General features: G+C 50.9%; 1 protein-coding gene across 4 annotated transcripts in view; it reads left to right on the top strand.

Annotated features, from left to right (window-relative positions):
• Nucleotides 1-2,704: 2,704 nt before the first annotated feature.
• The window catches only part of PAX7 (paired box 7), a 103,862-nt gene continuing 79,111 nt past the window's right edge, over nt 2,705-27,455 (top strand). For 2 of the 4 annotated variants that reach the window (XM_074161508.1, XM_074161512.1), the window contains exons 1-4: nt 2,705-2,789; nt 4,906-5,141; nt 5,824-5,953; nt 6,956-7,084. In XM_074161508.1, coding sequence (XP_074017609.1) covers nt 2,705-2,789; nt 4,906-5,141; nt 5,824-5,953; nt 6,956-7,084 — 580 coding nt within the window. Of the gene's footprint in view, nt 2,790-4,905; nt 5,142-5,823; nt 5,954-6,949; nt 7,085-27,455 lie in introns of all 4 variants that reach the window. The other 2 variants (XM_074161509.1, XM_074161511.1) reach the window with 2 other exon arrangements.

Here is a 27,455-nt window from a genome sequence, read left to right on the forward strand (position 1 = left end):
ACACCCCCCACCCCCGAAACAGAATTAGGGGCTGCTGCCGCATGCCACCGCATCGCTTAAATAAAAATAAATACCCCCCCCCCAAAAAAATAAGGTGGCTCTTTGCTTAGTTGCTACCGGGAGCTGGCAGCAAGCGCTGGAGGAGAAAGTGAAGGTTTTTTTGCCTGAAAGTGTCAAATCTTACCCCAGTTCGAGGGGGGGGGGGGGGGAGTAAGGGGGGGGGGGGGGGGGAGGGAAAACAAATGCTGTGTTTGATGTGAGATATTTTTTCTCCCGGCGAGGTAACCCTAGAGCGGCGGGGAAGGCAGGGACTCCGGGCTCGGGTTCTTTAGTTTAATCTTCCCCCGGTGCTGGGAGAGCAGAAACATTTAATTTTCAACTTTATTCCCAGGCTCTTCTCCTTCCCCCCCCCCCAATCTAAGCAAATGAAAGGCAAATAATTGAATTACTGCCGCGCTGGAGGAATGCGGTTGAGAAGGGGCTGCGAGGGGCTCCGAGCCGGTCCCGCTCCGCTCTTGCCCGTTATTTTTCTGCCTAAAACTTGGGGAATTGGCGGGTTTGGGGCGGAGGGAAGGAAAGTCTCTTTATTTTCGTTTGCTGGAGCCCCAAAGTCGGGGCTGCGCCGAGATTTGGAGACTTTCGGGAGCAACTTGACACCTTGGAAAGGATTTCAATGTTGCATTTTCCCCCATCCATTCCCCCCCCCCCATCCATCCTCCCCGTCCCGTAGGGCTTTTTTTTTTTTTTTTTTTTTGGGGGGGTGGGTGTGGGTGGGCGAATTTTAAGCGTGGAAACGTGAGAAAAACCCAAACCGCGCAGCGAAGCGGGTGCGGGTTTAGGCTGAGCTTTGCGGCTGCGGGAGGAAGAGGATGAGCGATGAAGATGTGGCCGGACTGGGAGGGGTCCGGGCAGGGCTTTAATTTCAAAGCAAAATCCAGCACCGGGAGAAGGAGGGAGGGATTAGGGTTGATGCCCTCCGGGGAGGGGGGGGGGGGGGGACAGGGAGGAGATTTAGGGACGGCATTTTGGGTGCAGACGGGTCAGAAGTGTCGCTGGCTGCTTTATTCCCCCCCCAGGATGCTTTTAAGGGAGGGGGAAGAGAAGTTTCCAGCGGTTTGCACGGCAAGTCCTTTTACAGCTGCGAACAAAAGGGTTCGTGAGCCCTGGCGTCATGCCCCGCTGCGAGGAGGATTCCTGCCCCGCTCCTATTTTGGGGGGAAAACATTGGTTATTTGTTCAGCCCGTCCCGGGTCAACGAGCGAGCGAGCGGGCAGTTCGCGGGAGAACCGCGGGGAGCACCGGAGTCGTCGTCGTCGTCGTTCCCCCCCCCCCCCGAAGCTGCTCCCCCCCCCCCAAAACGGTACCAGCTGGGCAAATCGGAGCCCGACTCTTAATTAAAGATGTGATGTTAACGAGGGAGGTGCGCAGGGAGCTACCTGGGGCTGGGGACAGGAGGTGGGAAAGGAGGGGTTTAATCCATATTGCAGCCCCCTTCGCCGCCCCCCCCCCCCCCCCCCCGCCCATGGGCCGGGATCGGACCCCCCCGGGCCGGCCTTACCCCGCGGGGATGCTCTAAGCGCGCCCAACTTCCTTAGGGGAAAAAAAAAAAAAAAAAAGAAAAAACCACACCAAAAAAAACCCCCACAACACCAAGAAACCACCAAACCCCAAAAAACTAAAATAACACTTTCCTAAACTTTCTCCTCGCTCCTTTCACCCCGATATATTTTCATACCGGGAGAGGGGGACCCCAGCTTTCCATCAAAAGGAAGCCAAGCCTAGTAATGAATAATAACATCTTTTAAAAAAAAAAATATAAAAATAAATAAATATATATATAAATAAATAAATAAGGCTTTGCCTGCGCGTTGGGAAGCTGCTGCCTCTTATTGGTCCCTCGGCCCCGCCGTGGTACCCCCTTCCCCGGGCAGGAATAAAAGAAAGGAGCCGGAGCCTATCACAGCTCGCTCGTCCTCCCCACGGCCCCAACTTTAACAACTTCCAAACCCTCCATCTGACATTCCGGCCCCCCCCCCCCCCCCGCCCTCTCCTCCTCCTCCTCGCCACCCACCCCCCAACACACACACACACCCCCCCCCGCCATCACCAGCATCCCTTAAGCGACAGGCACCAACCACTTAAAAAAAAAGCAACAACAAAATAAGGGGGGAAGCTCGGCTCCCCCCGCCACCACCACCACCCCCCCCACCCTCCCCGCCTCGCCCCCCCCCCAGCCCTAAGCCCAGCCCAGCACCGAGGCAACTTTGGATGTGTCTGCTTCTCCCGGCAGTCTGGGTTACATTCCTCCGGAGCGCCCGCTCAGGCCGGTTGTGACATAGCCCTAAAACTTTAAGAGGAATTTCTGGTGGGTGATTCCCCCTCTTTTCCCCACCCTCCCCATCCCCCCCCCCCCCCAACCCCTTATTATTACTTATTATATTTTAATTTTATTTTTTTTTTTATATATCTATTTTTTTTTTCCTTGGAGCAAAGATTTCTCCCTTGTTTTGCAGCCGCGGGCTGGAAGAGAGAAGCGCTTCGGCTCCGAGGAGAGGCGGCCCCGCTGTGCCCCCCCACCCCCCCCACCCCCGCCCCTCTCCCCGGCTCTCTCGGCTCTCCCGGGGCCAAGGGGTGCCCCCCCTCCCCGGGTTTGGACCGGACCCTCTCCGCCGCCCCGAACCCCCCCCCTCCCCTCCCCTTTACCATGGCAGCTCTGCCCGGGACGGTGCCTCGGATGATGCGCCCGGCTCCGGGGCAAAACTACCCTCGCACAGGCTTCCCCTTGGAAGGTAGGTCTGGGAAAGCACCTCTTTAAACCGCTCCTTCCCCCAACACCTCGGTATAACCCCGGGGAGGGAGAGGGGGCCGGGCCGGGCTCCTCCGGGTTGGGGATGCAGCTAAACTTTGCAGCCGGGGGTGCGGGGGGGGGGTGGGGGGGTGTTCCCGACCTGAGCATCCAACTTCTCGCCGATATTTAGCTCCTTCCCTTCCCGCTGGAGCTGCTCCCTCTCCGCGAAATTCCCGGGCTTTACAGTATTTTAATTTTTCCCCTTTATTTAAAGCAGTTTCAGGCATCCCGTAGATTTTGGGGGGGTATGTGGGGGGGGGGGGAAGGTTGTCATGATTTAAGGTGGCGGGTTTTGTTTTGTTGGGTTTTTGGTTCGTTTGGGGTTGTTTTTTTTTTTAAACCCGACAACGTCCCGACGATTTAATCTCCCCGGAAAAAAAAAAAATATATATATATATATATATATATATATATATATAAAATAAAATACGGGGAAAACCAACTAAATTGACGGGTTTCAACTTTTCTGGGAGAAAATAAGAAAACAAACCCTAAACCGAGAACATCAGCTGGCTGCGGGCAGCCGAGATGTCCTTGGCCGGGGCTGGCATGGGGAAAGGGGGTGGGGGGACTTTGTAGCTGTCACCTCGCTAAGTGTCATCCCCACCTCGCAGCGCATCAACTTTCCCCATCATCTGCTTTTTCTTTCTTTCTTTCTTTCTTTCTTTTTTTTTTTTTTCTCTTTGTGTTACGGGGTTATTATTCCTAGGCACAAAGGACCAAAAAAAAAAAAAAATTAAAACAAAAAAAAAATAATTAAAAAAAAAAAAAAGGGAAAATTAGAGCGGGACCCCTCTCCCCGCATTTATTAAACAGGGAAAATTTCATCCTGACCGTGATCAAGTGGCGAAACTCAAACCTGTGGAAAACCACGCAGGCTGCAAAACATACAAGCTGGGGGGATTTGTTGAAGTGCTTTTCTGTAGCAAATGAAGTAAAACAGACGGCAAGGGAAAGGATCAAAGGATTACAACAATATTTGCACAACATGACTGGGAATAATGAAAAGAGAGAGCGGCCGGCGGTTTTAGTACCTCTTGAATGTAAAATTGGCCACTCGAGTGTTATCTGTCGATAATGATATATCCAGGGAGTGCTGGCCAAGTGACTCGGAATTAGTGGTGCATGATTCTTGTTAAATCGCGAGGCAATTTCTGGAATCGACTTTTCTTTGTATAAAAGAGAAAAAATCACCCCCCTCCTCGCCTTCCCTGTCCCTCGCCCCCTCCAGCCGTTCTGCAAATTACCCAGCTGAGTTCTTCCCCCCACACCCCCACCCCCCTCTTTTTTTTCCTTTCTTTTTTTTTTTTTTTTAATTTCCAGCCTGTGAAATCGTATTAATCTGCAAGATCTACATCGCGAGATATTAAACAAATTGGGGAGGGGGAATTAAGGAGCCGCTGGTCTCCCCGCTCCGGGCGGGGATGCGCCGCGCAAGGTGTCGGGGAAGCGGAGCGGCCGCGGGGGGGGGGGGGGGATCCGCGTTTGCTCCGCACCTCCCCAAACCCCTGAACAAAAAACCCACCAAAACCACATTAAAAAAAAAAAAGAAAAAAAAAGAAAACCAAAAACCCTCACCAAAAAAAAAGGCCCTCGAGGGTATTTAAAGAGGTTATTTCGAAAAGTTTGTTTGCCCCGTAATTTGAAGCAAGAAGTGGAATGCGCTTTTTGGGGGGGAAACGGGAACTTTTGGGGAGCTTTGCGATGCGGTTTGAAATCTTTCCCTAGAAAAAAAACGTCGGCTGCGATTTAAAACGGAGGTGTGAAATGCCAAAAATACGTATACGAGACCGCGGGGTGGTCACGGGCTAATTTTATTTTCCCTCCATCGATGGGAAAAGTCTTCCCGGTGATGGGGAGAGAAATACCGAGGCCAAGGGACGGGCGAGAGGTTTCTCCCTTCTTTTAAAAATTCAGATACCGGCAGAGGAGCCGGAGGTGCGGGGAGGGATGCGCCCCATTTCGCTGGGTTTTTCCCTCTTTTAACTTTTTTTTTTTTTTTTTTTTTTCTTGTTTTGTTTGGATTTCCACCCCCCCACCCCCCCTTCGCTCTCCAGTTTCCACCCCGCTGGGCCAGGGTAGGGTGAACCAGCTCGGAGGGGTGTTCATCAACGGTCGCCCGCTGCCCAACCACATCCGTCATAAAATCGTGGAGATGGCTCACCACGGGATCCGGCCCTGCGTGATCTCCCGGCAGTTGCGGGTCTCCCACGGTTGCGTCTCCAAAATCCTCTGCAGGTACCAGGAGACGGGCTCCATCCGGCCCGGAGCCATCGGAGGCAGCAAACCCAGGGTGAGTGCAATGCGGGGGCCACGTTAAACCACCCTCCTCGTGTTTAAAAAAAAAAAAAAAATAAATAAGATTTTGGGGGGAGCATAAGTTTTTTTTTCATGTGGACACGTAGGGAAAAGGGGGGAGGAGAGGAAGGAGCTTTAATAAAGGTGCAATTTGCAGGCTCAGATGGGTAGAAATCGGTGCAGAGTTGAAGGCTATGAATAAATTAAAGTGATTTTTTTTCTTTTTCTTTTTTTTTTCCCCATGTGCAACAAGTGGCGCGCGTTCAAGCGTTTGCTTCGGCCCCTGTGTGTGGGGAGGAGGCGAGCCGGGGTGTTCCAGGGAATAATAAATCAATGAGTGTACACAGCCCCCCTAAAAAAACACCCCTTGCGCCCCCTCCCTGCCTCCTTTCCCCCCCTGGGGCTCAGGATAAACCCAACCTGGCTGATCGCCTTGGCCCCCAGAGACTCTACTTTTAGGGTGGCCAACATTTGAGAGAGGAGGACCTTCCCCCAGCTCGATTTTCCTCCTTTTCCCCCATCAAATCCCTATTCTCAGCCCCCAAAACTAGCAGCCAGGGTGAGGAGGGTTGAAGTGAGCTGAACAGCTTCTCTTTTCAATTAAAAGCGCTTTTTCTCTCCCCTTCCCTCTCTCTCTGCACACGCGGGCACGCACCGGTGTCCCTTGATCACAAAAGCAGGTTGCGACTCCCGACGTGGAGAAGAAAATCGAGGAATACAAACGGGAAAACCCCGGGATGTTTAGCTGGGAGATCCGAGACAGGCTCCTGAAGGATGGGCACTGCGACCGGAGCACCGTGCCCTCAGGTGAGAAGGCAGCTTGGCAAGAAGGACACCCCGATACCTACAGGAAGACAGAGGGAAATGATTAACACCACTAAAAAATGTTTCCAGGGGCTATAAACATCCTCTCGGCCTTTGCTTGGATGGGGGGCGGGAGGGAAATCACCCCAAGCAAACCCACAGCAGGCAAGGGGGGGGGGTTGTGTCCTGGCCGCGCTGCGGTCTGCTGGAAAAACAAACACAAACAAACAAATCAGTTTTCCCAACTTATTCCAACTCCTGTGAAAGCGGAGGGGATTCCGGCATGGAGGGAGCACTCACGGAAGCAGACCCCAAATCCAGGGTTAAAGGGGACCCCGGTTGCCCTGTTGGGATTTGCTTGCTCAGTGGGGGCTGCAGAGCAGCCGGTTTCCATCGGCCGGGGATCCCCATCACCCGTGGGAAGCAGCCTCGCACCCCAATATTGAGTCTGCAGGGATGTGGGAGCTTCTTGGGCCCCATTGTGAGTTCCCCTCTGTTTTTTTGGGGAGCTGAGCCTTCTCTGCAGGGTACATCTCCCCCCAGAAGTGGGATCCGGGCCAGGCTCCAGGAATCCAGGCTGAGGGTCCCATTTGGGGCTGGGGTGAAAGCCGGGTATTGGGGGGCCTTTCTCCTGTTACAAAGCAGGGGGTGACCCTGGGGGTGCGCACCCCGGGGTGTTACACCGGCTGCGATGCTCCGTGGGGTGTTGCGCACAACCGAGTGCTGCTGGTGCCGGGTGTCTCAGGGGAACGGTGACGAGCACGTCCAACTTTGGGTGTCCAGCTGGGTGGGATGGCGGGGGTGAACCCGGGGGTGTTTCGGAAGGCACGGAGGATGGCGCAGGTGCGTACCCCTGGGAAAAGGGGGTGCAGATGCCCTTTGTGTGCGTGCAGGGCCTCCTGCCCGAGTCGTGGAGCCCCAGCTTGGGTTTTCCCAGCCAGCTCCCACCTCGCCTTCCCAGGCAGCTTATACTTGCCTTTTTGTCTTTGACTGTCTGAGGTTTAGTGAGTTCGATTAGCCGTGTGCTACGCATCAAATTCGGGAAGAAAGAGGAAGAGGAGGACTGCGACAAGAAGGAGGAAGACGGGGAGAAGAAGGCCAAGCACAGCATAGACGGCATCCTGGGCGACAAAGGTAAAGGTGGCCGTGCGTGCCCCCGGGGTTGGGCTGGAGGGGACATTTGGGAGAGGGGACGCGTCCCTCCCTACCAAGAGTAAGACAGGAGATGGCTCCAGAGCCTCTTGCGTTTGTCCTTTCCAAAAATGACTGATGGCAGAGTCAAGGGTGTGATGCAGGGCCCTGGGAGGGGAAGGTGGTACCCAGCCCCTCGGGCCGAGGATGCTTTCCCAGGAGGAAGAGTTGTTGGTGTTTTGCTCTGGATCAATTATTTATAAAGGGGGAAAGGAGATGGCTTGGGGGGGGGGGGGGGGGAGGGGGGAGGAGGCATCTCTGATTCCTAAATGAATTTGTTAAACAGATTTCTCTCCTGCTCTCTAAGTGGTCCCCTGAAACTCTGGCTGACAGTTGACCGATTTGGCCAATCAATATCAATTAGAGAAGCCGGGATGGGCGCTGAGCTGGGGCTGCCGCAGAGCCACCGGTGCCGAGGGGAGATGGGAGGTCCCGGGATGGTAGGAAACGAGGGGTCTGCACCCCTAAATAAAACCAGGAAAAATAAATCTGGCATTTCTGATGAAAGGCTTGAGGCCAGGCCGGTGGCGGGAGAGAGCAGGGAGCCCTGTTACCATCTCCCACCGTTGGCGCTTTCCTCTCATGGGAGGAAAAATTCAACTTTTTAAAGCTCCTGTGCTGTGAATGTGGGGTGAGGGACGAGGCACAGCAGAGCCGGCCATTGTGGTGCTTGTAATTTGATTTTTGGCAAGCTCGGTGGGGGTGATGATTCCACTTCTCTCCCCAGAAAAGAGGGGGAAAGATGGCATTTTTAGGTGGTATAATTGAGGTTTATCAATGAGGGCGTTTGGAAAGATGGAGAAGTTCTAAGCAAAGGCAGGTAGGAGCTGCTGTACTGGTTTAGGCAGAAAATTATTTCCTTGCGTCACAGAGCTCAGCAAGTTTTTTGGGGGGGAAAACAGCAATTATATAAGTCCTGGGGAAGGGCTTCAGGAAATTGAGGTTTGCTATTTCTTTTCTCCAAAATTGATGGCAAAATGGCGATGGTCCAGGCCTGTCGGGGTTCAGTCAGTCGGAGTTTCGGGGGATTTGCGATATCGTCGGTGTCGGGCCACGAGGGAGCGGGGTGAGAGGTATCTTCCGTACGGAGAGGGTCCCAGTCCGGCTGTGGGAAGCGATGGGGGATCACTTACAAAGTTTCACACTAGCTACAAAGTTTTCCCCGTTCGGGGACAATGGGGGTGAGTGGGGAAATATTGCAGCGAGGGGAATTTGGGGCAGAAAAAAAAAAAAGCTTCTCCGTGTCACCATCAAACGTTACTGGGAGTTTTAAAGGAAGGTGCACAAAAGGGGTTTCTTTAAGGATACGATCCTTTTTTTTTTTTTTTTTTTTTTTCCAACCTTGAAGATGAACTTCACTTACAAAGACCTTCAAGTCTATTGAAGCTTTATAAGCAAAAGATTCCTGACCACAAAAGCAAACAGTAGAAGAAGAAAAAAAAAAAAAAAAAGAGAAAAAAAAAAAAAGAAAGGGGGGGAAAGGGGGAAAAACCCTAGGCTGCCTTAAAAATGGAGTAAAGGGATGGGGGAGGGAGGGCTTGTCTATTCTCATTCAAAATTCTGCAAGGAGGAGAAAAAGTTTGGACAAAGGGCCAAGGAAGGGAAGAAAGGGAGATAAATTATTCAAAACTCCCTGCTGTTAGATAGTTTTGTAATATTATAGGACCGTCTGTTGGAAAAAGGATAGCCGTTGGACGTTGCAAAATGTTGCTTGTGATTTGGAAACAGGCGATGCTCATTTGCAAATCGGGGCTATTGTGTCCGCGAAAAGCTCCCCCCCATCACTTTGGGGTGTTTTTAATTTTATTGGGGGGCGAGGGGGGTAGCTTTTTGATTTTAAGATTTATTTTATTCGAGATTCGTCGCTTGAAAAAAAAAAAAAAAAAAGATTTTTAAATTTTTAAACTGCGGAATTTTTTTTCCCCCCTTGTCCGTGCGCGTTTTCCCCATCACCACCCCCAAAATCAAAAAAAAAAAAAAAAAAAGAGTGAAGGAGCTGGAGGCTTTTTATTTCTTAATAATATGCACAAGTGCGTGTCAATAAGCAAAACAAAACGCTCTCTTCTTCCTTCATGGGTAATATCGCGGACAAATAAAACACGAGCCCCTATTTCTTTATGAAACCAGCCCGTTTGAATCGAGTGCTAATTTGGGCAAATTCCCGATGCCGGAGCCCGCGGAGCTCCGCGTTACCTCCGAGCGCGCAGGCTCCGCTCCCTCTCCCATCCCTTGAGATAAATCCTCATTTATCAGTAATTTATTATTTATTTTTTTTTTTCCTCCCCCACAATCTGACTCCCTAGATATGCGGAGAAATCCCCAAAAAAGGCTTCGCTTTGGGGTTTTGCGGGGGGGGGGGGGGATCAATCGCAGCGACGGGTTGGATCTGGCGCCGTCCGAGCGCTGCCGCGATCGCCACGAGATCCAGTGCAATTAAAAAATAATCATTTAAAAAGCAAATAAAAATAAAATTTACCGCCGTCAATGTATACTGTCGCGTCTGGAAAAGTTTTAATGGCCCCAATTAAGGTAATTGATGATTCAACTTGTAAAACGGTCAGAGGCGGTGAGTGTGCGCTGGATATTTTTATTTTTTTTGGCTGGGAAATACTACTACTCTTTAGAGATGTCTCCCCCCCCCCTCAAAATTTTCCTAGATTTGCAATAAAATTAAAACACTGACGCACTCCTGCCACTTGTTCTCCAGCTCTGCTTTCACTGCGTGGCTTTGGTGGGGAGGGGTTTGCTTTTTTTTTTTTTTTTTAAGAAAAAATGTATTTTTATTATTATTGCGGATGGGGGGGGGGGGGGGGAAGAAAGAGGGGGGGGGGGGAAACAACTTTGTTTTGGCCTTTTTCGTCTTGACAAACGCCTTTGCTCCATTTGCGGGTTCTCCTTGCGGGGAGCCGGAGGAAGACAGCCCTAAATGCTCTCTCTTTTTAAGTGTTAAAGAAAGCTTCCACCCTGCGCCTGTTTCTTTCTATCGTCTGCTTGGCATTTAATAATGTTAAGACTTATTAGAGCTGGTAATGAAAACTGTGGCTGTTGAATAGGGAGCTGTGTTGGAGAAGGGTGTAATAGCTCCAAGGCATGCTAAGAAATGTATTTATCCCCAATCAGTACTCACTCTCTGAGTTCCCAGCACAAACGTTAAGTTGAAGGGTTTTAAGGCAGATTAAATTGAGCCTTTATTTCTTTGCACTTTCATCTTTAAACGGCTCACTCCAGCTAGCCCTGGGCATATATTCATGAGGCTTCACTTTATTTTTTTTTTTATATATTTTTTTTTTTATCCTTGTTAAGACCGAGTTATTATTATTTTTGGTTGTTGTTATTTATTATTATGACTGGTGGGGTTTATTAGGGAGGGTCACGCGTGGGTGACGCGCTGTTCTCCCGCCGATCCGAGGTGCTCGGTGGGGATGGAGGGGTGTGTGTGTGTGGGGGGTGTGTGTGTGTGTCATTTGAGGAACCCCAAATTTAAGGGGGTGCTGGAGAAGGTGTTCAGCGTTTAAATGCGGGAGGAGGCGCGGGGCGTGTGTCTCATCCTGGTGGGGTTATTAATTGCAACCAGACGTGGGTGAATGGGGGGGGGGGGGGGGGAGGTCGGTGGGGTTATGGGGAAGGCGATCTGCCGCCGTGTCACCCCACGGGCACGGGTGGGGGCCGCCGGTCCTGCCCCCCCGGAGCGCTGCGGGATGCAGGGCAGGATGCCTGCGGAGGATGCTCGGGGGCTTGGGCGCTGCTGGCAGGGGAGGGGGCAGCGGGGGACCCATCGGGTGAGATCTGGGGTGAAAACACGGGTTTTTAATTCATTCCCGAGCCCCTCCCGCCCACCCCCCGTTTTATTTCTCTGAACTCCGCTTTATCGCGCGGAGTTTCTTCCACCGGTGGATTTTGCTTCGATACCCGCCCCCGCCCCGCCTCAGCGTGGAAATACGGGGTGGGATGGGGAGAGCCGGGTGTGAGAGCCGGGAAGAGCAGGAGGATTGATTTCCATGAGGGGTGGGAAACGCGTACAGGTGTGAACAGCAGTTGCCGGGGGGGGGAAATGTTTGGACGCTCGGAGGTGATAACAATTTAATTTGGTAGCAGTCACTGCTGCTCACGTAGAGTTTTTTGGAGACGAGGAAGCTGTTTGGACTGGGTCCTGCCAAATTTAATTAGGCTCGGGAAGGGATGGGGAGAAAGGGGGGGGGGACGACCCCCACACACACCTGGAAAGGGGCTTTGTTTCCCAAGCTTGGGGGGGGGGAGAGGGGATATGGAGTCAATTTATCAGCAAACAATCTGCATCGATTTAAAACCAACAAGCGCTTTCTCTGTAAATGTATGTTTAGAAGGATGATGGGGCGGGGGGGGGGGGGGGCAGACGGGGGGGGAATAGACACTTCATCAAATCAAGGGATTACGAAAGGTTGGCAATCTAATCAAACAGAGACCAGGCGGGATTTGTGAGTGTTGCGAGTGGGATCAGCTCTAATAATGGGGGGCAGGAAAGAGATAGGGTAGTGTCAAGCAATTCATTGGCTTTAGGCTGAGTTATTCTGTGCATATTTCAGGGAGAAAGAGGAGGGAAAAGGAGAGGAAAGGAGAGAAAAAAAAAAAAAAAAAAGGCAGGGAGAGGGAGAAGGAAGGGGGGGCTGGATGTGAGCACACACGGAGCTTACATGTCACAAAAAAAGCTGAGACAAATGAGGTACAACAATAAACACAGATAACAATTACAAAGGCAAACAGTGGCTTTTGGGAACAAGTAGCTGCAGAACCTGGTCTACATAAACAAAGTAGGCAAATGTTTGCAAGATAAACTCCTTCCTAAATCGAGTGTGACGGGAAGGAGAGAAGAGAGGAGGAGAGATAAGGTTGGAAGGGGGAATAAACGAGTATAATCTAATACAAGACGTTTTAAAAAACAAACTTAAGACAAGGATGCGGGGAGAGAGGTTCAATTATACAGTAGGAAGTGAAATAATATAAGGGAGATGTTTGTGATCCAGGGTTTGTTTGTGGTTTGGTGGTTGTTTGTTTTTTTTTTTTGGCTTTTTTTTTTTTTTTCTACATCCTCCCCCCTCCTTCTTTGGGGGAGAAGAATAGGTTCAATTACAGACCGGGGAAAATATAAAGCAAATACTGGTATCAGGAGCGCTGGGGTGCCCGGGGTTCAGCTCGGAAAGGAAAGGAAAGGAAATACATTCTAGACTTTATAATCTATAATTTGAAGGTGGATGGTAGATTACGTTATACTGGGAGGGATAGGAAGTCGGTATTGGGCGATGCGGGGGAGATGGGCGCCGTGATAGAGGGGAAGAGGAAGGAAACTGTAAGGTCTATTTCTAATCCGAGGTTTCGCCCGTAATTGGGGCAGGAGAGAGGAGGCAGAGATTGAATTAAGCGGCAGGAAGGCTGTGAGGCAAATGTGTGATCCAGGTGTGCGCAGGGGTTGTTCGGAAACAAACAGATCTTCCCCCCCAAAAAAAAACCCGCTCTTAACAGCCAAACAATTTAAAGAAGTAGTTTAAGGCTGTGTTGGGGCTTATTCTCTTTTATAGAGACATGTATATATGGATCTCTCCAAATGAGAATTGTATATAAGAGGGGAGAGACGTGTCTGCAGTGTGGTTAAAGGAATTAGATATTTACCAGTTTGAAATAAGCCTGGTTATAAAAAAAAAAAAAAAAAAGGGAGAGAGAGAGACACTGAAAAGATGAGACGGGAGAACACTTCAAACGAATTCATCATCTGGAGTGGTGAAGGGGAGATTTAGAGACAGTATTGGGAAGTTATTTAGATATTAATAACATATTTTCCTGAGGCGTCAGGAGTGCCTCCATACGCACTTTTTTCTCGCAGCTATTTGGCTGGGTGAAATATGGGAGACCCAAATGTTGGGAAGAGATAACACAATCAGCCTAGCCCTGGTCCTGTGACTGCATCATAGCATTAAACCCGGATTAACCTCCCCTTTCTCCCCCTCCCCCTCTCCCAGTTCCCCCCCCCCCCACCCTACCCCCCAAGCCCCCCCGAGAAGCTTTCCAAATTTTTCAGGGGAATTTACATGGCAGGATTTTAAAGCACATATAACACTAGCCTTAAAGCTGTAAGGTACTTACTCGAGCATTAGGGTAAGGCGCGGGGGGGGAAGTATCTTTCTGAAAATTACGTTTCCTACAAAAGAAATAAGCAAATAAGGGACCCTCTTAAGACCTGAGCTTTGGAGATATTATATATTTATAGAGACTATTCTTAAAAAAAAAAAAAAGCCCATTTCAATCAGCTGCCACATTACCCTCCTCTCCATCACTGGGCTTTGCTTTTTTTGCCTTATTTATTTATTTATTTAATCTGAACTTCAGTCTGATTTGAGGTCTGGGTTTTGGTTGGTTTTTTTTTTTTTTTTTGGAGCGAGAAGATGCTGGGGGTGTCCCAGGCCGGGAAGCAGAGGAGAGCCCGGAGAGGGGAGGGGGGAGACGGGGAGGGGGAACCCCCGCGTTCCCCGGGTGGGAGCTACTCCTGCCCGGCCGGGCACCGCTTCCCCCTTCCCGGAGCGTTGAAGATGCAGGTGGAGCAACCAGAGCCCTCGGGGGGTGGGTTTTATTTGGAGGTGGGGGGAGAGGGGAGGTGGGAGCTCCTTGTCCCCTCCTCCCCAATCAGCCCAGAAAAAAGAAAAGAAAAAAAAAAAAAGAAATTAAGGAGTTGGGAAGCGCAGGTGCGGCTCACGGAGGGAGGAGAAGCTGGGATGAGGATGCGGCGTGCCCGGGGGTGGGAGGTTCGCTGCATCCCCCCAACCCCAAGTCTGCCGGCATCTCCCCTGTTTCCCAAAAGAAAAAAAAAAAAAAAACCCAAACCTTCTTCCTTCCCGGCTCATCCCGACCCGGGGATGGGACCCGCTCGGGAGGGCTCGCCTGCGCGCTCGCACTTTGCATGATCTTGCCACAAAAGAAATTAGATGTCAGCTAATGCCTGTTTATAAAGACATTTGTCACCCGGAGTTGGGGAGAAGTGGGGAAGAGATGAGGAGGTGCGGGGGAGGGCGAGAGCCAGAATAGAAGCTTTTTTTTTTGCTTTTTTTTTTTTTTTTTTTTTTTTTTTAAGGCAGAATATGAAGGTGCAAGTGATGATGATGATGATATTTTGGGGGTACGGGGCTGGGACTGACCCCTGCACTTGAGCGGACCTCGGGGCTGTCGGAAGGGAGAGGGAGGAGTGCATCTCCTTGGAGGGGGATTGCATCTCCTTGGAGGGGCTGGGAAAGGGAGAGGGGAAAAAAAAAAATAGAAAAGAAAAAGTAGGTGAGGAAAAGTAGAGGCAGCTTGAGGAAATTGAGAAGCTTATAGTCTTTGATCCTTGGATGCTTTTCCTTATCAGAAACATTTGTGGTGACACCGGTACAAAGGAAGTTCATCATATTACAGACTGCTCGGGCTGCTTGCAGGAATCACTGTCTATTAATTAGCAGGCGCTCTGTCTTGTGGGACATACTAGATCTGAGGCTACATATTACTTGCTTGGATGGCTCTGGGTCCTGTGATGAATTGTTGTAAAGGGGCTGTTGCTGTTTATAGGCTCTGCAGGGATAGCCGAGGCGGGGGGGGGGGGGGGGGGGGGGGGGGGGGGGGGGGGGAGGCGGGGAGGACCCCTCGGCTCATTCATGAAATATATCTATATCTATCAATCTATAGCCGGAGATGGGGAGGGAGAGGGGAAGGGGGTCGCTCATTCATGAAGTCTGCAGCTGGGGAGACATCTTAGCTCATCCATTTTGTGAGCGGCTGCGGTCCCGGCCGGGCTGTGCGGCTCGGGGGCTCCTGGAGGGTTTGGGGGCTCCTGGAGGGTTTGGGGGCTTGAGTGGAGGAAGACGAGGAAAAGGCCTTGTTTAAAATTAAAAAAAAAAAACAAAAAACAAACAAACAAAAAATTAAAAATAGCTCAAAAATACTAGGCAAGTCTCCTTGGATAGAGGGCAAGTGAGGCCAGGGGGTCGCGCTGGAAATGGAGGGTTTCCCCCCCTCAACAGCATCTCACTCGAGGGGTGCTCCCCCTGTACCTCCACCTGCCGACTTAAAAAGAAAAAAAAAATAGTCACTTTTTGGGGGGAAAAAAGCGCTGAGGTTCAAGTAAGGGGCTGCCTTTCCTATGGCTGGTCGGCCCCCCGCTGCCTGCCCCGCCGGAGGTGGGCTGGCGGGGGGGGGGCACGGAGGGGTGCTCCCCAGCCCCACGAAGAGATGCTCCCCAGCCCCACGGAGGGGTGCCCCGCAGCCCCACGGAGGGGTGCTCCCCAGCCCCACGGAGAGATGCTCCCCAGCCCCACGGAGGGGTGCCCCGCAGCCCCACGGAAGGATGCTCCCGAGCCCCGAGGGAGGTTTCGGGGGGGGGGCTGTGCGGAAGCAGGGGAAGCACAAACTATTTTTACCCCCGCTCTTCCCTTCAAGTCGGCTGTCCCCTGCCCCCGGGCTCGCTTTCGCTCTCTCTTTGGAAGAGAGAGGAAAAACCCCTCTTGGTTTTCACTCTTCTCTTGTTTGGTGGGGGTTTTTTTTTTGGTTTTGTGGTTTTTTTTTTTTTTTTTTGGTTGTTGTTGTTGTTGCTAAAATTGGAAGGCAGCACTCTGCCTGACCCTGGGGAGCGGGGCTGAGGGCAGGGCTGCCGGCGGGGCTCCCTCCCGGGCGAGGTGCGGGCAGCTGCGGGGGCGGGGGGGGTGGTGGTGGTGGTGGTGGGGGACACAGCCGGCAGCCTTCAGCCTTCACTGCCTTCTTTGTCCGGAGACCCTAAAGATCGCGGATCAAAGTGACCCGGTGGCATCTTTAAAAGGGGGAGAGAAGAGTAGGGAGGGGGGGGGGAAGCCAGTTATGAAACTGCGGCCCCCGAGCCCTGGGCTCGGGGAAGGAGGGAAAAAGGGGGGGCCGAAAAAAAAATGTTATTTTCCTATTTTCCAAGGGAATTTCCATTCTATCCCTGCCATTCCCATTCGCCTCCAAATCTGGAGTGGAGGTGAATGTCTGGAGCGACCGCAATTCTGTAATTTATTTATTTATTTATTTATTTCGTTCCCATTATGGGGACGAATTGATTTGCATTTTTATTGGGAATTAAAGGAGAGGGAGGAAAGTTGACTCGACAGGATTGCTCAACGAGGAGCTGCTTTTGAGCAACTCCCCTCCAAATGGAGTTCAAAATACTCGGGTGATTTTTCGCCTGACTTAAAGTTAGAAGAAGGGTCCTTAAATCGCCCGTGAAACTTCCCACTGTTAAACAACTTCGTAAAGATTAATTTATTTTTGGTTTTCTTGTGAAAAAATCAATCCAGCCAGAGCCTCGCCTCGCGCTTTAATAAAGATCCACTGACTGCATTATTTTGCATTTTTAAATGTATAAACGTCTTTAAAAGGAGAGGGTGAAGGTACAAAGGACACTTCGATGTCGAGGGATATTCAGGGGACAGTCATGTTTAAATTCGCTACAATTGTCTCCGGCACATTTGATTGCTCGGAAAAAGAAAGAAACACTGACATGAATAGGAATGGGGGCTGGGGGGGGACGGGATTAATAGCCCCCAACCTTTGTATGGTGTAAATTATCCAAGAGAGGGCAGATAGCCGGAGCTGGTGATTTTAAAGGACTATATATATATATGCGCACACGTATAGACGGGCGTATTTAGTAAAAGGCTGGCGTTTTCCAGAGAGATTCGTTATTCCTGTGCAGTAACTTCATTCTTTTTAAATTCTTTTCCCACTTCTCGAGATGATGCCTGTTTGATGCTAAATAGCAGCAAATTGAGCTATTTGAAGCTTTTTTTTTCTTTTTCTTTTTTTTTTTTTTTTTGAGAATGTGAATATTTGGTTTGTACCTTGTTGCCCTGTTTCCTTTTTCCCGGATTTTTCCCCTTAATCTCCTTCCAGCCACAAACCCTCCCTTGTGCGTGTGGCTGAATATGCTCGCAGCGGGTAAGCTGCAATTTCCATTCCTGAAACTCCAGCAAAAGGAAGAGAAAAGTTTGGGGATTTAAACAAATGGCTTTTTTTTTTTTTTTTTTTTAAACAAACAAACAAAATAACCCAGTTCTTGCCACCCCCTGTTCACTGGGAGAGGGGTATGTAAAGAGGGAGAGACGGTACGGTTCCAGATTAAGACGCATCTAAAGGACGAGGGGATCCACGGTGGTTAAACCCAAGTGATGTTTGGGGGAAAATTATATATATTTATATATAATGTCAAAATCTCGTGCTTCTCAAGGGAAAATGCTCAAAGGTTAATAGTGCAGAGAGGGACAACCTTTCCCGTTTCTGCTTGGCAAGAGCGTCTCAGCAAATCTCTGTCAAGCAGAAAAACAGAGCGGTGGTTGTGATCAGTTGCTAAAGAATAAAATAACTTCGGCGCAGAGCAGAAAGCTGGCTTAGAGTTCAGCTGCAAAGAGTCAAGTGTCCCCCGCGGAGAAAAAAAAAAAAAATATCCCCGTCAACCCCCCCCTCCCCATCATCTCAATGCGCAGGAGGGAAACCTAAATATTGCCATTTTTTCCCCGCGAGGCAAGCAAACGGGCAGGGGAGGGAAAAAGCGGAGCCGAAACCCCCGCGCCCTCGCTCCTCTCCCGGCTGCTGTGACTTCGTGACTTTTCTCTCCGATTTTAAACTTTACCCAGGCTGAATTTGATCTTTTAAACTCTTTTTCCATCCCCCTCCTCTCTCCCCCCTCCTTTTCTGACGGTATTTTTTCTCACTCTGTTTTCTCCCCTTAACCTCCTCTCTTTTTTTTTTTTGTCCGCCTTTCATTTGAAGCGAGGCTTTACAGCTTGCTACACTTTCTAAGTGCATCAATAGCCACTTTAGAAATACAAACAACTTTTAAAGATAAAATAACCAAACCAGAATGGGACTTTCAATGGGGGAATAGTTGTTGTCCTTTACCATGGAGTGTGCAGCCGCCTCTGCCTAATCCAGCTTTCATTTTCACCGACAAATGCCAAGAATCTATATCTGTCTCCCAACCCCTCGGGAGCTTGATTACACGACAAAAGGCTGCCATTATCCGCAGGAGAAAACAGGGAGGGGACACGGGGGCTCGGGCCTCTGAGGATGAGGGCATCTCCAAACTATTGACTTAGTGGATGAAGTCAAGAGCAAACACGCTGAGATCTAAAGGGGGGGAAGGCGCTTGCGGGAGACGCGGAGTGGCGGGGGGGGGTGGATGCTCAGGGAAGGAGCGGAGGAAAAGCAGCAGCAGAAAGTACTTGAAAGTAGCGGGGAAGGAGAGAGTTTTGGGGGGAATTAATCCAACTGCGGAAAGGTTTTTCTCCCTCCCCACCCAAGAGCAGGTTGATCGGAGAAAGTTCCCACTCGCTTTCCGACCCCATATTATTCCCCCCCCCGCCTTGTCTCCCCGTGTGTCATCCCTCGTGGTGAGATTTTATCTTTTTTTTAAAGTTCTTCTTCACCTTCCCCACGGGGAATTAGGGTCTCCCCTCCCGCTGAGAGAGGGGAAACCCAAGCCCTGCTTCTTGGGGACACGGCCGGGATGGTGCGGGGTCCCCACCCCACGGACCTGCGCATCCTCCCCGGGCTGGTGGCAGCATCTCTCCCCAAGCCTGCGGTACCCCCAAGATAGTCTCCCCCCAAGGTTTGGGGGGGGCACAGGGCATGGTGAAATCCCCCTCTCCTCGCTGCTGCAGCAAGGAGAGATGCTGCAGCCGGTCCCGGCGGCCGGACCCCGTTTTTCTCCCCAAACTGGGAATAAACTGGGTCAAGGTCTCGGCTGCGCGTTTGGCCAAGGAGCCACGCTTGCTCCCCGGGCTCGGCCCCGCAAGAAGGGCTGTGAATGAGGGGCTGCCAGGGCTGGGGAGGAGGGGGAAAAAAAAAAAAACCTGCCTGCGAAGCCCCCGCGGGTCTGGCAGGGAGGAGAAGTCACCCCACGCCGCTGCTTTTCAGGTTTAACTGGCTGCGTTTTGCATGACTGCCTCATTAGCCACTGCTGAGCAGGGATTTGCGGTCCAGGCTCATCCCCGGCCCGTCGTGGACAAAAGTTATTTCAGCCCTATCTGTAATTTATCTGGGTCACCTAGGGAGAAATCCTCCGGGTAGGGAGAGTCCTAGAAGCGGTACCAAAGGAGTCCCACCGCCCTTAATTACTCTTTAATCAACCTAACGCAGTGGTCCCTTTAAAGAGGCTGCTTTTGGTGCAAGAGCTGCGTTTAAGCATCTGCTTCCCGGCCGAGGCTGGGGAGCCAAAAACCTGCTCCAGCTTAAGGGATTTAAAGGTGTGGAGCGTGTGTTTCGGGCTGGGCCCTGCGAGCATCCCTTTTGCTGTAATCACAAAAGTATTAAACAAAGGAAGAGGGTGGCGGGGAGGTGGGAAGAACCTGGAGGATGCGATTTAAACTACAAAGGCTCAAAAGGAGCCTTAAATTCACCTCTTAAGCGAAATTCGTCTTTGGGGAGAGCAGGCTGGGTTTGCAGCGCTCCCATCTCCGGGCTGAGGGGCTGGCTGGGCTTTTCCTCCTCGCAATAAGCCTAGCTGGATAGTTAATCTTATTTTATTTTATTTTTTGTCCTTCATGATATATAGAAAAAAGCGGTGAACCTGCTGTTCGCAGCGGGATGCTGACCTAGGACCGGGGGTGGCGAGGTTTCCTCGCGGGAATTTTGTTTTGCTTTGGGAAAGCTGGGCGGCATCCCCCGGCTTCGCGGTCCTACGGACAGTTCGCTGGCTGGCAGGGAAAGAGCAGCTGCTGTGAGAGAGAATAAGTATTAGAAGAAAGAGAGAAAGAAAAAAAAAAAAAATCCTCGTAATCTTGGGACGTATATAATCTACGTTTCCCCGAATCCCAAAAGGCAGCGGGCCCGTCTCTCTGATTTATTTTTTACGCTAGCCTAGTTTGCATCCCAAAGAAGTAAACTGCTATTTTTAACCACTGGTTTAAAGCTTAATTAAAAGCCCCTAAACTGATTGTTTTGAAAATTGATTTAGAGGAATTGCCCCAGGGCTGAGACGCTATCTAAGCCAAGTTGCAGTCCCAGAGCTCGCAGTGGTGTCTGAATCGTTAACCCCGAAGAGGCAGGAGTCGCCGGGTATGGATGACACATGGGCCAGCGGGGTCCCTACACCCTCTGGAAAGAAAGGTCCTTTGTTAGTCCCGGCTACTGGCTCGCTTTGGGTGGATCTCCGCTGGTTTCCTGGAGTTACGAGGTTTAATTGAATTAAGGGAAGCTCTGAGATGCTTGTGACACCGGGATGGGAGAGCTCTTCCTTTCATCTTGGGGACCGGCGGGGGGGTCTCCGCCGGTTTAGGGGAGGGTGGACAGAGGAGAGAAGGGCCACGCCATCTCCAAAGGTGGGCTTGTGCTACGGGGGGAACTGGTTTTTTTTGGTGCCCAGACCCCCTTTTCCCGCAGCCAGCCTCCTTTTTCCCAGCCCGAGATGCTGCCGAGCCACCGCTGCTGTAATTATCTTCAATTGCTTCCCCGGGAGAAGGGGTTTTACCTGCTTAAAGGGGGTGAAATGAAAGTTGGTTTGAAGGCTTGGAGCGGGGGGGGGGGGGGGGGGGGGGGGAGGTTGGGAAGGGAAGTGGCATTTCAGCCCCGTAATTAGATGTAAACAGGAATAGAGACGGGGCTCCATGGTCAGACAACTTGATTGTTAAGGGATTAACACCTAAGTAAACCAATAAAGGCTTGGCGTTGCTGGTGAGAGGGCTGCGGGCCAGGCAGGGGCTGTGTAAGACTATCAAGGCCTAATGGGTTCCCCCCCTCCCCCCGGCAGAGCCAGGGCAGCATATTAATAAACCCCCGAGAAAACGACGGTTTATTCCCGGCCGGGACACGTGTGGGGCCACCCCAGCAATTTTAGGAGCTCGGTTTTTAAGGCTCTTGGCAAAGGTTGGAGTTGTTTAGTGCTGTTTCTGCTGCCTGGGAAGCGAGGGGCGATTCCCCTTCTCTCCTTCGGGACGCCTCAAGGTAGGCACCCATCATTACCCGGCACCCATCGCCTTATTTATTAGGGGAATAAATGAGTTAAAAGGGGAATTCCTATCCACCCGTATGGGGCAGAGCACTCCCGTGTATCACCACCTCCACACATGTAAGTAGGATGGTTTCCTTTGCACAAGGGAAACTGCAGGTTCCTTCAACCCTTTAGTTTCTCCATCCCTTCTTAATAATAGCTTAAAAAAAAAATAAATAAGAATCCTTCAGAGCCAGCTCCAGCAAAACCCTCCTGGGCGTAGCTCTCCAGGTTTGTCTCCAACTGGGCTTTTGTGGTCATTTCTTTTCCTCCCAGCTCACCCTCGGTTGGTATTTTTCCCCCTCCCCTCTCGCCCTGGCCAGACTTTGAGTGGATGGAGGAGTTTAACCTTTGGAAAAAAAATCAGGTCTGGGCCTTAAGTGATGCGGTGGTACCTGTAAGCCTGATTTCCATGGCTTTCTGCCGCCACGGATTTTGGGATTGAGAGGTACCTGAAAGGCTCAGAGTCAAACTGAGTTCAATAACTTGGGTCTGTTTTGTTTTCCTCCATCTCCCCAGCTTCCAGTGGTCTCTTTACTCCACTGGCAAGGCTAATATCGGAGCACTCTAGGGTGTGGGTATTTCTTCCTCCTGATTGCAAATAACCGAAAGATTAGCACCAGCAGCTGTTTGGAATTGGAACAATGGAGAGACCTAGGAAGTGGAGAAATTGAAAAAGGAGAACCCCCCTCCTAATCACCCAGCTCAAAGTTCACCAAGTCAGACTGCATGACTTAACGTGACCTCCACCTCGGCTTCACAGGGCTGTTTGCTTATATGAAGGTTGGGGGGAGACAGAAGGAGAAAGGGAAGGGGGGGGGGGGAATAGCGGGGCGTTTAATGCTATTTCCTATATGAAATGCGAGGTTATTGGGTGGCTGGACAGTCCCGTTTGGCCGCCGGGTTCTCTCGGTCCTTGCCCTGTAGGGTGGGCTTAGGGAGTTCCCTACCACCCCGGGGGGATAAGGCCCCTCCATCCTTTTCGGGGGACAGCCCCGAGGCTCGCCTCCTCTCCGAAGGGGTGGCCCGATCCTCCATCCCGGGCAAACCGGGGTCCGTCCCTGCAAGAGGCGCCGGGGACGGGCTGCTCTCCCCGGGCAATGACACCGCCGGCTCGCCGCATCCCGGGCGGGGGGGTCCCCGCTGTGGGGCAGGGAGGGGTCCCCGCTGTGGGGCAGAGGGATCGGGTTCACACAGCAGCACGGCCCGGCGCTGGCTGGTGAAGTGTGAGAGCGGCTGAGCTGTCAGGAGGGGTTTGAATGGGATCTCCTAATGGATTTGACTCGGAAATCTCGACTTGACCAGTTTTTTCCTCTTTAAAACAAACTCATTAAACTTGTCAACACTCATTAGGGCCTTAAAACGCTGAACTGGAGTCACTGGGGAGAGCGGTTGGTGGGGGGCTGCCTCGGGAAGGAGAGGTGGGGAGGGGGGCAGCCGAGCATCGCCTCCGCGCCGGGCTGCAGCCGGGCTCCCTCGGCTTTGCGGGGCGGGAGAAAGGGGCTGCCAGGAAAATAAACGCCTTAAAAGAGAAATCAAGGGAGGAGAGAGGGAGCCGGCACGGGGAGGGGACCGTGCCTTAGAAATAGGGGCATCTCCGAACCCCCCCCTTCGCCTCTGGGCTCGGCTACAAAGGAGGCGCCGGGGAAAGGGAGGGCACCGCGGGCTGCCGGAGGGGCCGGGCCGGGCGAGCGACTTCGGTTTGGGGACATTTCCCTGCGATTTGAGAGTGTGTGTGGAAAAATATCTTATCTGCCGGGCTGTGATTTCTGCAATTGCCGGGGGAAGAAGGAATGGGGGGGGGGGGGGGGTGTAAGAACGGAGGGGGAAAGGTTAGAGCCAGCTTTCAGCCCTAAATCCCCTGGAAATGAGCCTGGTCTCTGAAATTCCTTCCCAATTCCCCTACCCAAAATATTTTGAGAGCTGTAAAATTAGTCGGAGATCGTCTTAATTCTGTCGGCAGGACGAAAATTGCTTTCGGGGGGGTGTGGGGGGGACAATTAAATGTTGCACATTTCTCCGTCTCTTTTGAATAGAGGTTTTGTTTGGGGTTGATTCAGATTTTTTTTTTTTTTTTTTTTAAAGGGTTTATTCTGATGCTTTTCAAGCCTTGGTTCTCCTTTAAGGGGAAAAAACCCACCCCCACCCCTATTAAAAAAAAAAAAAAAAAACCCTTCGAGACCTTCTGTTATTCCCCTCTCTGAGAATGAGAACATCAGCTATTCAAGCGTATTGATGAACTCCCCCAAAAAGTTTATTAAGAGAAGCGAAAACAAAAGGACTAAAGGCCGCAGGCAACTGGACAGACAGTTTATAAACTAAGGTCCCATTGTCCCCCTGAGGCAGATGCATGAATACCTCTGAATGGGTCCCTTTGGAGTGACAAGATCAAGCCAGACAACAGCATGTTAAAAGGAAGGAGCGCTGTTTCTCTTTCTCCGACCCAAAGATCTGCTCCCCCTACTCCTCCTGCATTAATGTACATCTGCAGGGGGAGGAATAAATAGCTCCTTAGGATCTGCGGCCTTCGGGGGTTTTTATTCTTCCACCCCCAGCACTGGCTCTTTGCACCATATGCTGCAGATCAGCCCTCCTTTCTCCGCAGCCTCCAGCCAGGCAGTCGCCTAAAATGATCCCCAGCAATCGCTAACTTTCTTCCCTCTCCCTCCCTCTCTATTCCCCCCCCCCTTTCCTCCTCTTTCCTTCCCCCTGCCGCTGTTAAAATCGCGATTTACGGCCTGCTTGTCTAGGAGATCCCTCGTGGTCAATTAGGTTTGCACAGAGCAATTTAACTAATAGGCTTTGATGGATTTATTTTATTTTGTATTTTTTTTTTTTTTAACTTTCCCCGGGATATCGGCCTCGCGCTGTCAGGGCGCGGCGGTGGGGAGCATCCCGCGGAGAGGGGCAGGGGATGGCAAACCTGGCAATGGGTGCTTGGAAAAGTCCCCAAATTAATGCCCAAGCCTGCTGCTGCGGGTCCCCTCGCTTTCATCGACCGCTCCCGGCTCCAGACTCCGTGTCGCGGCCGGAGGGGAAGGGGTCGAGCAGCATTTGGGGAAATTTGGGTAATACCGAGCAGCTTTGATTTCTCCCATAAAATTGCAATGACTGTACCTGCGCCTGGTTCCCCTCCTTCGCCCCTTTCAGACGTTTTCCACCTTCGCTAAGGTTAATTCAGAAAAGTTTTTAAAAGCCTTGGGAGGGGAGAGGGGTATTAATGTGTGTCTGCAGTTGACTGTGTTTTAGCTTTATGATCTCGGGGTATTTTGTTGCTTGGATGGTGGAAAAAAATAGAGAAAGAGCGAGTTTTTCATCACTTTGGCCCTCAAAAATAACTTCCAGAGGCACAGACCGCAACAAATAGCCCAGGCAGGGTGTAAACCTGAATGCAGAGATTTTCCAGCCCACCCAAACACCTCGGTCCTCGCCTTCACATCCCAGCCCTGGGTGTTTGTGGATCCCCTCTGTCCTCGCCGTCACGTCAAGGGGATCCCTCCGAGGTGGGAGCATCTCCGCTCGGCTGCCGCAGCGGCCGTGAGGGCCTTTTGGGGGCTGATAACTGGCATGAGGGATCGGTCTAGCGGGTCTCTGGTGCTTGCAGAGCCTGTTTGCAGACTCCTTAACGAGAGACAGCTTCGAGCGCTGGGTTGAGAGGTCAAGCGATGATAATAATAATAAAATTACTCCCCTTTCCCCAGCCTCACCTTCCCCTCTGCAGCGGAAGAGTTGCTATTTCATGGCTGGCTAAAGCCAAACTTCCCTCAAGGGGGTTATGCGACTTATGACCCTTCTAACCTGTACTTAGTGCTTTCCAAAGGAGACCGTGCTCCTGGAGAGGTGACCTGAATGGAGACGGAGCCACGAGGGCAAAACCAATCTATTTAAAAAAAAAAAAACAAAAACCACCCAAAACAACACCAGGGAGGTGAAGAAACACTGAGCAAAAGAAGAAAACAATCAAACCAGAAGTGTTTTCCAATTAGGGAAATACCTGCTTAATTAGCTAGAGCAATAGTTTGCAGGGAACTGTAGGAACCCGATGTGTGGTTTTGGTGACCGTCCTGCCGTTTAACCCTTTGCAAACCCACGGTGGACTTCAGCATCAAACGAGCATCCCCATCTTCAGCTGTGGTTTAGTGGCGGTGATGCTTTCCACAGAGGGATGCATCCACACAGTGACAGCATCTTATTGCCTCTGATCGGCTCCCTCGCTCCAGAATAAACCCATTCACGTGCCCAATCCCAAGCCCTGTTTGTGGGGATCATTTTCGGAGAAGCACGGCAATTTGGCCCCATGCTAGAATTAATTAGGCCTCTGACCCTTCAAGCAAACGCACCCACATTTGATTTTACTGATATGAGTAAATGGACCTACCGATGGGCCCAGGTTTTTCCAGGACGGGGGACTCTTTGCGGCCCCTCAAGTGCAGGAATAATTTTATTATTTCCTTTTGGGGTTTCCATAAGGTACATTTGCCTGAAAGCATTGCAAATGGGTCCGGGGAGAGGAAAAAAAGAAACAGATGAGGAGCTGACGTGATGAAAGACTAACAGATTTTGGGTCATTCCTGTTCCCATAGCGGCTCCCTAAGGCATTTCAAAGGCAAAAAAGAAATGGGAAAACACAAACACATAATCAAACCAAGGAGCCAGTTAACCAGGCCAATACCCGCAATCCCAAAGTCCCATTTAGCTGCTCGCAGGATTATCACTTGTTGCCGATTCAAAACCAGCAGGTGTTGTCAGCTATTTATGATCACTGTTATTTATACAGTGCCACTGGTGTGCCTGGCGCTCGGCAGCCATGTACAGATGAGAGCCAACCTCTCCCCTGAGAAGATCCCAAACGAAATTAGACTTAACACAGCGGCAGACGTTAATACACAGCATATGGGGATGAGGGAGAAAGAGAGGTTCAAATCCACAAAGATCGTGCAATCTCCAGGCATTAAATCCCGCACCCGTCAGCTTGTTAGTTGCCATTTTATAGAAAAAGCTCAAGAAATAGATCCGTGTTTACGCGTGGGGAGCCTGCGGAAGGAGGGTAGGGACAAAGGTAGGGCATCAGGCCTTGCTTTGCGGATGGGATGGATGAATATTATTTGCTTTACGGGCCGGGGCTGAGATTTGCAGCTGTCGTGTTAGGCGGTGTACGGATGCACAGCCAGAGCCAGCTTGTGGCGTAGAAAAGAGCCGGGGGATAAGGGAAGTGAAGCAGCTTGCCCAGGTTCACACGGGGTATCAGAGGCAAAGCCAAGACTGGAACCTTGTGTAAAAATTACTAAGCAGAGCCCCAGTCCACAGCCTTTTTTTCTTCAAAACCTGGTGGTTTTATGAAGGAAAATTCCCAGGAGTTTTACCCAAAGATTGAATACGGACCTGGAGATTTGGCTTTTTCTTTTTTTTTATTTTTTTTCTTTAGAGGCAAATCAGCTCACAGAGCAAACAACTAGATGCTACTTGGAAATAAAACACATTTCCAGCTTAGGCCTGCAAAGGCTTATGTTTGTGGGCGACTTTATCCAAATGAGTCATCCCATCCCATGTCTGTGAGAGGATTCCCCATGTAAGCAAAATTGACCAATACGACATTTATAGGGATTGGGCCAGGCACCGGTAAGAAGCATTCCCCAGGCAAAGGAGGCTGCGCTGGGAAAGAAATCAGCTCTGCAAAACTTAACCAGCCTCCTCCTGTCTTAGTCTTGAAAGACAAGAGTCATGAACCGAGGAGCTGGTCGCCACTTAGCTGGCAGTGGTGTAAAATGCAAAGTGACCCCCCGTAGTTGTTTGAAGAAGGCTGGACCCTGCTGTAAAGCTCCGTAAACTGGGCTCCCCTCGCCAGCTCCTTCCCCCCATCCCCTCCTGCCTGGCATGTTTTAAATGATTTTGGATTTTAATGCAGGGCCCGGAGCTCATTCCTTCGTATTCATGGCATCAAACAAGAGGCTGCTGCCCCCAGCTGGGTTCCTTGAACTTAGAAGCAAAGCTCTACTCAATATTACCTTAATTAATTAACTAAAGAGACAATGGCTTTTGAGGTCTCACCTCTGTTTCCAGGGAGGGGGGCCTTTTGACAGAACCCTGCCATAAACTAATTCCGAGTTCCAGCAAGGAGTCATAGGGGGAAGAGTTAAGTGACACTATTTACTTGTTTACCAAGACAATTTATGTCATATTTGTTTTTCCCCACCTTCCGTCTGCAGCACTGGAAACTCTGTTGGGGGCGCAGGGGGAAGGAGGAGGAGGAGAGAGTATTATTTGCATTAACCACTGAAATCAAAGCACATTCCCATCTGAAAAATACCACTTCATAGCTTT

The sequence above is a fragment of the Numenius arquata genome, chromosome 20 (assembly GCF_964106895.1).
Source record: "Numenius arquata chromosome 20, bNumArq3.hap1.1, whole genome shotgun sequence".
NCBI classification, from domain to species: Eukaryota; Metazoa; Chordata; class Aves; order Charadriiformes; family Scolopacidae; genus Numenius; species Numenius arquata.